Source organism: Chelonoidis abingdonii, chromosome 1 (assembly GCF_003597395.2).
Source record: "Chelonoidis abingdonii isolate Lonesome George chromosome 1, CheloAbing_2.0, whole genome shotgun sequence".
Classification (NCBI taxonomy): Eukaryota; Metazoa; Chordata; order Testudines; family Testudinidae; genus Chelonoidis; species Chelonoidis abingdonii.
The window spans coordinates 152,315,354-152,326,039 of record NC_133769.1 but is presented as its reverse complement, the minus strand read 5'-3'; the positions used below and the strand labels follow the sequence as shown (position 1 = coordinate 152,326,039).

Sequence of the window (10,686 nt, the reverse complement as noted above, 5' to 3'; positions counted from 1 at the left end):
AATTAGGCTATCCCATCATACCATCCCCTCCATAAACTTATCAAGCTTAGCCTTGAAGCCAGATATGTCTTTTGCCCTCACTACTCCCCTTGGAAGGCTGTAAGGTATGTTACCCACTCTGGATACCTGCACTCCCATCCTTTCTTTCCCCCCTTTGTTGTCTCTGGAATCATTTGAGCTTTGGATCCAGTAGTTCCTCCCCTTAAGATGAGGGAGGGGCTTTATATGTGGGCAGGTTTGCACCCACCCATCGCCCTGATCTTCAGTAGGTGCAGGATATGAAGTGTGAGGCATTTAGGGAGATGATGCTGTCTTCCTTCTCCCTGACAGTGATAGGGCTGATTCCAACCCCCAGTTTTGAAAGTGCTGTGCAGGTTTTCTTTGAGACTGAGGACTGATAGGTCAGAGAAGGAACTTGTCAGCACTTGAAAGGATTGCATCTTGGAACAGCTAGAGCTAGAGTAGCCAGGAGGAGAAACTATTCTTAACTTAGTCCTAAGTAATATTCAGTGACAGGAGCTAGCCACTGAGTAATAGTGACTACAGTATAATTAGGTTCAACATCCAAGGGGCAGGTAGGGCAACAAAAAGTGATACAGTGAGTTACCCTAAGCTTTGTAAAGGGAGATTTCAGTAAAATAAGATTAGTCAAAGACCCGAAGTTAAAAGTAAACAAAGTAAAGTCCTTAGATTTGACAAGGATACTACCTAAAAAAAAAAAAAAAAAAAGGATGGAGGAGGCGATGGCGTAGGAAGGAAGGTTTTAAGTTTATTAGTAACTGGAAAGCTTTTAGGAAAGGAGGAGCCCATATAGGGAGAATGGGCTTTACCTAAACCAAAAGGGAACCAGATTGCTGGCATGTAAAATTAAAAAGCTTGAGAGGATTTTGTAAACTAATGACTGGAGAAAGCCGATGGAGGCAGGAGGAGGAAACAGTTTGGGCAGAGACACCTCTTAGAGAGGAGTTTATTAAAGGGGGCTCAATATCCTAGTAAAGAGGATAGGAAGAAGTTAGTGAAGTGCAGGTAGGAGCTAGTGAGGAGCAAACACACACAAAAGAGTTCCATTTAAATAGAACACAAGAGGCAAGTAGCTGAATATTGACAAAATGTACAAGTGCTTATTAACCTTTGGGGGGGCTAGAGTTCACTTCATTACCCTTCTCCAGTACCTAAAAAAACCCAACTCCCACAGAAGAGTAGCTAGAGACCCAGAGTTCAGTCTCTCAGGGTTTTCAGCAAGGATTGCACAGGGTCAACCTCCCCACCTTCAAGTCCCAAAAGGAACTAAAGAAATGAATTAATTAAATAACCTTTTTATCATAAGCTTTTATAATCTAATTTTTACAACATGACACGGCTATTTTATAATCCACAGACATTACTTTCACAGTTATGCATAAGCATAAATAAACAAAACAAATTAAAATCTGAACAGGTCAGTCCCAACAGAAATACAGTGAGAAGAAACTGAAAGTTCCCCAAAGCTTAGGTTTTGATCACCTAAGTCTGGTTAGAGTCTTGGTCACCAAATCTAGACAGTCTGCTAGTCAACAGGGGTGGGCAGCTACCATTTAGCTGGCCCTCGAGCCTCACCACACGGCGTGGCCCGCCTGGCCGGGCTCTGGTTGGGAGCACGCAGGTGGCTCCCAGGAAAGCCCGATTGCCCTCATGGAGTTCTGACTCCGCAAGGACCTATTGAAGCAGAACCAAACTACCCACCTATTCCAGAAGCTTCTGGAGTGCTTAATCTGCCTAGCAACAATGATCAGACACAGCTCCTTTACCTCCCCTATTGGGTCTCCTAAAAGAGGGCATCTCCCTATTAGACACGATGGTGTCTATACACAGGATGCTGGAAGTTAATATCTATAGGGACTAGAGTACCTGGCATTAAATGAGGACATTGATATAATAGTCATTACAGAAACTGGTGGAATGAAAATAATCAAGCGACACAGTAATTCAGGTACAAATACACAGAACAACAGAATAGGTTGTTGCTGGTGGGGGAGGTTGCACTATATGTATGTTAAAAATCTTATATGAATCAAAACTGTACTATAAAATCTCTGTGGATAGGAAATTCCGTGCTTGAACAAGAAGGGATAGCAGTAACAAATATACTACTGCCCACCTTTGACCAGGATGATGAAGGTGCATTTATGAAATGCTCAGAGACATTAGAGAAGCCTACAAAGGCGAAAATATCATGGGGTTTTCAACTATCTCCATAGACTCATAGTTTCAGAAGGGACCAATATGATCATCTAGTCTGAACCTCCTGCCACAAAGCAGGCCACAGAAACCCACCATCCATTCCTATAACAAAACCTCTAACTTATGTCCGAGTTATTGAAGTCTTCAAATTGTGGTTTGAAGACCTCAAGCTGCAGAGAATCCATTCAGCAGTTGACCCATGCCCCACGCTGCAGAGGAAGGCAAAAAACCTCCAGGCCTCTGCCAATCTGCCCCGGAGGAAAATTCCTTCCCGACCCCAAATATGGTGATCAGCTAAACCCTGAGCATGTGGGCAAGACTCACCAGCCAGTACTCAGGAAAGAATTCTCCGCAGTAACTCAGGTCCCATCCCATCCCATCCAACATCCCATCACAGACCTTTGGGCAGACTTATCTGCTGATAATCAAAGATCAATTGCCAAAATTAAACTATCCTATCATACCAGATATGTCTTTTGCCCCCACTACTCCCCATGGAAGGCTGTTCCAGAACTTCACTCCATATTGAGTAGGTGCATGTCACCTCAGGATGGGATGCAGCAACAATATTAATATCTGCTTCTTGGGAGCAGCTAGTCCTGGAACCTACAAAGGGAGAGGCAATTCTTGATTTAGTCCTAAGTGGAGCACAGGATCTGGTCCAAGAGGTGAATATAGCTGAATCACTTCTTAATAGCGACCATAATGTAATTAAACTTCACATCGTTGTAGAGGGGAAGTGCCAGAGAAAGCTAACACAGCAGCATTTAATTTCAGAAAGGAGGACTACACAAAAATGCAGAAGCTAGTTAAACAGATATTAAAAGGTACAGTCACAAGGATGAAATGGCTGCAAACTGCATGGAAATGATTTTAAAACACTATAATAGAAGCTCAAACTAAATGTATACCCCAAATAATAACAAACAGTAAGAGAAGAAAAAAAATTCCACCATGACCCAACAGCAGAGTCGAAGAGGTGGTTGGAGGCAAAAAGGCATTCTTCAAAAACTGGAAATCAAATCCTACTGAGGAAAATAGAAAGGAGCACAGCCCCTAGCAAATCAAGCATAAAAGTATAATAAAGCAGCCCAAGAAATAATTTGAAGAGCAACTAGTTAAAGAGACAAAAACTAACAGCAATTTTTTTTTAATTATATCAGAAGCAGGACGTTTCCCAAACAGTCAGTGGGGCCACTGGGTGATCAAGGTGCTAAAGGAGCACTCAAGGAAGACAAGGCTGTTACAAAGAATCGAAATTAATTCTTTGCGTTGGATTTCACTGTTGAAGATGTGGGGGAGAGCCCCACACCCCAGCCATTCTTTTTAGGAGATAAATCTGAGGAATAGTCCCAGACTGAGGTGTCAGTAGAGGAGGTTTTGGAATAAATTGATAAATTAAACAGTAATATGTCCCCAGGCCCAGATGATTACTCCCAAGAGTGCTGGAGGAGCTCAAGAATGAAATGGTTGAGTTACTAGCAATAATATACAATTTCTAATTAAAATCAGACACTGCTCCAGAAGACTGGAAGGTAGCAAATGTTGTATCTAAAATATTCAAGGGGTGATCCAGGGAATTACATCCCAGTGAGCCTTATTTCTGTGCCTGGCAAATTGGTTGAAATTATAATTAAAAGGAGAATAATAGAACACCTGGAAGATCATGAGTTGATAGGGTCTAACCAAATGTATTCTACAAATGAAAATCATGTCTCACTAATCTCAAAGCGGAACTCACATTGACTTCAGTCGCAGATATGAGCACTCAGCACTTCTGCTGATCAGCACCCAGGTCTCAAATCAGACCCCTGAAAATGAGGAACATACAGTTAGTGACCACCTGTGAAAAGTCTGGCTGAAGTGATTTGCCAGCATCACACAGGAACTCTGTGGCAGAGACAGGGCTAAAATCCAATTCTCCAATGCAGCCTTAACCATAAGATTCTCCTTTCTCTTCCTGCAACCCTGTGCTTCCTTCAGTACATGCCTTCCAATTTCTGCAACAAACAGGGTAGGGGTCCTACGGAAAACAGCCTCCTTTCCTCTGATTTACTCTCTGAGCACCAGCGATCCTGTGCACTGAATGAAGCAGTGGTTCTGTGGAAAAAATAGTATGTGATCATGTCATTGAAGATTGTAATATAATGCATATGTATAAGGGCAGTGTTGGCTTCAGGCACCAGCACAGCAAGCACGTGCCTGGGCAGCAAGCCACGGGGGGCGCCCTGCCGGTCCCTGTGAGGGCAGCAGTAAGGCTCCCTTCGGCAGCATGCCTGCGGGAGGTTTGTTGATCCTGCGGATTCGGTGGTGGCTATACCAAAGCTGTTGGACTGGGGACCTCCTACAGGCACACCACCGAATCCACAAGACCGGGGACCTCCCGCAGGCATGCCGCCGAAGGCAGCCTGCCTGCCGTGCTTGGGGCAGCAAAAAAGCTAAAGCCATCCCTGTATAAGGGGAGCTGAACTCAGTTTGCACAGACAGTTTTAATTATAGCATTTCTTAACTTTTGAGTGCAACCTTAACAATGTTCTTTTAATGTGGGGTGTCATCAGCAAAGTTGGAACCTTTGGATTCATTGCACAGACCTCTGCCACTTCAGTTAACAGAGTAACCGATAGCAGTATAAGTTGCCATCCTCTATGTCAGGGGTGGGCAACCTTTTTGGTCCGAGGGCCACATCTGAGTATGGAAATTGTATGGTGGGCCATGAATGCTCATGATATTAGGGGTGCAGGTGAGGGCTCTGACTGGGGGTACAGGCTCTGGCGTGGGGCCGGGGGTGAGGGATTGGGAGTGCAGAAGTGTGCTCTGGGCTGGGACTGAGGGATTCAGAGGGCGGGAGGGGGGGTCAGGGATGCAGACTCTGGGCGTGCTTACCTCAAGCAGCTCCCAGAAGCAGCGGCATGTTCCCCCTCTGGCTCCTACGCAGAGGCGTGGCCAGGCAGTTCCGTGTGCTGCCCCGTCCGTAGGCACTGCCCCTGCAGCTTCCATTGGCCGTGGTTCCCATTATAGTCTTATTATTAGAGCATGGAATTACTTACTATCCATAGAGATTCTATGGTACAATTTGTTTCATTTAAGATTTTTACTTCATTTGATTCTATGCTTTCTTTCACATACAGTGCCTTTCCCCCATCAGCACAACCTGTTCTGTTCCTCCAGTATATTTTGTACCCAGGTATTACTGTGTCCCATTGATTATCCTCACTTCCCCAAGTTTCTGTGATGCCTGTTATATCAATATCCTCATTTAAAATGAGGCACTCTAGTTCACCCATCTTATTACTTAGACTCCTAACACTGGTATATAAGCACTTTAAAAACTTGTCACTTTTTAGCTGTCTGCCATTATATGATGTAATTGAATGGGACTCTTTTTCATTTGACTGTTTCTCATCAGATCCTACCTGTGTTCTATCATTTTCCATCCTCTCCTCCTTATTAGGACATAAAGAATATCCATTAATAGATCCTTCTCTAAGGGATGTCTCTGTCCAAACCATATGCTCCTCCAAACCTGTTGGCTTTCAGCCAGCCCTTAATCCTCCAGTTCAGCCACTCTGGTCTCCAAAGCCCATACACAGTCTCTGAGGACCAGGAGCTCCTTGCACCGAATGCACACATACACCACCTGCCCATAGGGCAGGTAATCATACATGCTGCATTGGGTGCAATAAACTGGGTAACTCCCACTCTGTTGCTGGACTTCTGCCTGCATTCTCTTTTTCCTCCTGCAGCTCATTCCTTTGTTGTTGTTTTGTTTTTATCGGGGGGCGTTTGGCTTTAAGTTTAAAGAATGTTAAGTGTATCTAGCCCCCTGGCTCACACTCCTTTGCAAAACTCCCCTGTTAGCTGCTCCTGTTCACTAGCTCCTCTGGTCACTTAGAAGCAGGCTTTTTAAAGCCCTAGTCTTCCTGAGCAGTCCCAATCCCTGGTTAAGGGTTGATGGGTGCTAAAGGGTTTAGGGATCAAAGCCTCATTAAGAAGCTCTCAGCCTTGCCTCGCAGGCTGCTAGGCTCAGCACACACATGGTCAACACATGGTCCCCCAAACAAACAGACCACATGGTATATTTCAGGCAAGCAGCAAACACACCACAAACACACACACTACAGACAACAAACTTACCCCAAAGGTCATGTAATCGCTCCTCCTTCACCTGGAGAATTCTCTTGCAAAACTCCCCTGTTAGCTGCTCCTGCTCACTAGCTGAATAAGGAAGTATCATTTACTCCTTAACACAACATAAGAACCCGGGTCACACAATGAGCTGGTCTACACTACGGGGGAAAATCGATTTTAGATACACAACTTCAGCTACGTGAATAATGTAGCTGAAGTCAAATATCTAAAATCGATTTACTCACCCGTCCTGACTGCGCGGGATCGATGTCCGTGGCTCGCCATGTCGATTCCAGAACTCCGTTTGTGTTGGTGGAGTTCCGGAATCGATATAAGCGCGCTCAGGGATCGATATATCATGTCTAGATGAGACACGATATATCGATCCCCGAGCAATCGATTTTAACCCGCCGATACGGCGGGTAGTCTAGACGTGGCCAATGAAATTAATAGGCAGCAGGTTTAAAACAAACAAAAGGAAGTACTTCTTCACACAATGGAGAGCTAACCTGTGGAACTCATTGCCAAGGGATGTTGTGAAGGCCAAAACTATAATGGGGTTAAAAAAATATTTAGATAAGTTCATGGAGGATAGGTCCATCAATGGCTATTAGCCAAGATAGTCAGGGATGCAGCCCCATGCTCTGGGTGTCCTTGGCCTCTGACTGCCAGAAGCTGGGCAGGATGGATCACTCAATGATTGCCTGTTCTGTTCATTTCCTCTGGGGCACCTGGCATTGGCCACTGTTGAAAGACAGGATAGTGGGCTAGATGGACCATTGGTCTCACCCACTGTAGCCGTTCTTATGTTTTCACATTTCTCAGTGGGTTTCACAGATGTTTGTTGACAGCAGACAAATGGTGAGGAATCTTGGATTCCATCCAGGTTCTGGAAGGGAGTGTGCTCTAGTGGGCACCGATTCTTCTGTCCGTTTCCCCACAAGCTTCACCTATTTTTCCCCCTCTTCTCCAAACTGTCCCTATCACTGTAATAATGACTAGCCTAGACAAAATAAATCAGAAACTTCTGTTCTCCCTGTCACCTAACACAAGAACAATGAGACATTCAATGGCATTGAAAGGTGGCAAATTAAAAACCAATACAAGGAAATATTTTTTCACACAACATGTGATTAGACCATGGAATTTATTGACAGAGGTAGTTGTTGAAGCCAAGCACTTAGCAAGATTCAAAGAGGGACTGGACATTTATATGGATAACAAAATATCCAGTTATAACAGTGAAGCCTACAAAAAATTGGAAGGAACATAACACTTCCCTGTTTCAGGGTTTAAACCATCCCTGGGGGCAGATTATCTCACATTTGGCTCTTGCAGTTTTCTTACCCCTGCCTCTGAAGTGTCTGTTTCTGGCCACTGTCAAAGGCAAGGATGGCAGACTAGATGGCCCACTGGGCTGATCCAGCCTGGCAAGCTCTGTGACCCTGCAAACACATTTTCAATTCATAATCAAAGACATAGAGTGATAATTTAGAACCCAAGGCCACAGATTGGGTACTGCTGTGGTAGGGGGCACTGTGCTGGTAGTGCTGTGGGTGAACCGTAGGGCTCACTCTGTTCTCTAATCAGTAATGATCTCAATGCCCCAGTGTAATTCTAGGGGCCACTGTGCTGCAGGGAGTGGTGTGGGTTACTCAGTAGGGGACATTCTTCCCTTGGAGTCAGTCCTGGCCCCATTGCCTCAGCATAATGCTCCTGGAGGTTAAGTCTTTCACAAAACATTTTTCTTGGGTCCTTGTAGGCGTCAAAGATCCCCTATCCCTTTGCCCAAGTCAGAGTGTAAGCCTCATACTCAAATCCCAACTCAGATTATTTTAGTCTCAATCATAGAATCATAGAATATCAGGGTTGGAAGGGACCTCAGGAGATCATCTAGTCCAACCCCCTGTTCAAAGCAGGACCAACCCCAACTAAATCATCCTAGCCAGGGCTTTGTCAAGCTGGGCCTTAAAAAACTCCTAGGGAAGGAGATTCCAACACCTCCCTAGGTAACCCATTCCAGTGCTTCACCACCCTCCTAGTAGGATGGTTCCTAATATCCAACCTAGACCTCCCCCACTGCAACTTGAGACCATTGCTCCTTGTTCTGTCATCTGCCAACACTGAGAACAGCCGAGCTCCATGCTTTTTGGAACCCCCCTTCAGGCAGTTGAAGGCTGTTATCAAATCCCCCCTCACTTTTCTCTTCTGCAGACTAAACAAGCCCAGTTCCCTCAGCCTCTCCTCTCAAGTTATGTGCCCCAGCCCCCTGCGGGACTCATTATTCCTAAAAATTTTCCTGCAGCTTCTATTGGAAACAGTATTCCACTGGATCTCCTATCCTAAGTCATTACACAGCACTGTTGTTGGGTTGTTAAACAGTTGTTGTGCCCCACCCCAGAGAAGGGTGCACTTTAGAAGAGTACACTGAGGGTGATGAGTATGTGGAAAGTGAAAGGGATTTTATCACTATAACATTATTCTGATTCTCTGCTCCCTTTCTCCAACTTTCTTTCCTTCTCTCATCCCAATCTCTCCTCTCCCTTCCTGGTGCTCAGGCCCAAAACTTCATTACCCACCTTGAGGGCCTGGAGGAACTGGTCCAGCTTACGACCCTGCATCTGCGTGACAACAGGCTTGTGACTCTGGATGGCTTCTCTAAGAGCATGAAGTGTCTGCAGTACCTCAATCTGCGGTGGGTCCTCCCCTGATCAACTTTGGCTCTGGAGACCCCTCTGGAGAGTGCTGGGAACCCCCAGTGGGCAATGGGACTGCTCTCCTCAAAGCATGTCAAGTTAGCTGCTTTGGAGACACCAGTCTTCACCAGCAGGTGGGGCTCGGTTGGTCTTCCCAGCCCACTGATTTCTAAGGCCCAGGTTAAGCCACCTTGATGGGCCCCAGTGCTCTGATTCCTCAACCACTTTAGGATGCCTCTCTTTGCCACTGTGTTCCTTCAGAGAGATTGGCCCCTACATGTCCATCTCGGATCTGCCCTGCTGCACCTTGTACTCTTTGCTAAAATCCTCTTTGGTCCCTCCGCCCTGCCCCCTTCAGTACCCTGTTGATTGCAAATACCCTTTTCTCCTAGGTATTTGCTATACAGGGGAGGCGATGACACTGGTTGATCCAAAGGGCTGTCTGTACACAGAGGAGACACCTAAGGAAATCTAGAGAGGGGAAGGTCTTTCTTTCTTGTCTCTCTCAGTTTGGGGAGCCCCAGGTGCTCAGGGCTGTTTGCTGATGAGGCTCTTTAGTGGGTCATGTCTGTTCAGTCACTTTATAGTTATTTTTACTGGGGGATCTCAATAAATAGTTATTCTCTCTCCCTGTTTTCCCACACGCACCCCTTTCTGCAGGGGGAACGGGATTCTGAACCTTCAGGAGATGGCAAAGCTGCAGGTTCTGCCTATGCTGCGGGCACTGGTGCTGATGGACAATCCCTGTTCGGATGAAAGTGAATACCGGATGGAGGCTCTGGTGCTGCTTCCCCATCTTGAGCGTCTCGACAAGGATTTCTTTGAGGAAGATGAGCGGGCAGAGGCCGAGGAGACGCGGCAGCGACGCCGAGATGAGGAGCAGGTTAGAGCAGGGGAAGCGAGGTGGGAGGCTGTGGTGGGAAGAGACTTGGAAAGGAGAAAGACTAGAGATTTTCAGTCTGAGTGTCTTTTCTTTAGATTAAGGGGAAAAAAGAAAGCCTAAAGTAGAGCCCCAGGAGAGAGTACAGTGTGTGAAACATCTTCTGAAACATGCTGCATCACATCTGCCATACAAAATGGCCTGAGCCATTAGCCTTAGCTAATGAAAGGGTTAGCATTGAGAAAACAGTCAGAAGAATTATAGGGCCGCCTACCCCACACCTGGAACCATCCTTGTTAACCTCTCCCTTTTCTCTTTTTCCCTCAGGAAATGGAGGAATCTGCCCAAGGGGAAGTGACTGAGTGACCCTCCAGTTGCCCCTAGAGTCCCTTAGAACTCTGTGGGGCAGGAGGAGGTTGGCCAGGGAGCAGGACTAGCGTGTACGGCTCCATGTAATTGGCCCTTAGAGACCTTTTCTTTGCCCACACTCCCTGTCTCTCCTGGGAGAAGTTGGTTTCAGACACCCCTCTGTGCCGCCTAAGGGAATGCAGCTCTATTGCAGTCAGTACAGCACAGGCTCTGCTCCTCACAGGCCCAAGGAGAAGGAGGGACAGTTAAGGTTTGTGCAGTTTGAATTATGGAGCCTGAAGCTCCTGCAATATTTTCTGCTTTGAATAAAAAGAATTAATGAATCCGGAGTGAGTGAAGTTGATTATCCTGGACCCCTCTCCTCTCCTCTCCTTTTGTGTCTCTAGCTCATTC

The 10,686-nt window shown here is 46.0% G+C and overlaps 1 protein-coding gene across 3 annotated transcripts in view; it reads left to right on the top strand.

Moving 5' to 3' along the window:
• LRRC23 (leucine rich repeat containing 23) overlaps positions 1 to 10,616 on the top strand; it is a 19,313-nt gene extending 8,697 nt beyond the window's left edge. For all 3 annotated transcript variants that reach the window (XM_032773920.2, XM_032773921.2, XM_032773917.2), the window contains 3 exons: positions 8,907 to 9,043; positions 9,705 to 9,927; positions 10,252 to 10,616. In XM_032773920.2, coding sequence (XP_032629811.1) covers positions 8,907 to 9,043; positions 9,705 to 9,927; positions 10,252 to 10,290 — 399 coding nt within the window. In that variant the 3' untranslated portion in view covers positions 10,291 to 10,616. The remainder of the gene's footprint in view (positions 1 to 8,906; positions 9,044 to 9,704; positions 9,928 to 10,251) is intronic.
• Positions 10,617 to 10,686: the final 70 nt, after the last annotated feature.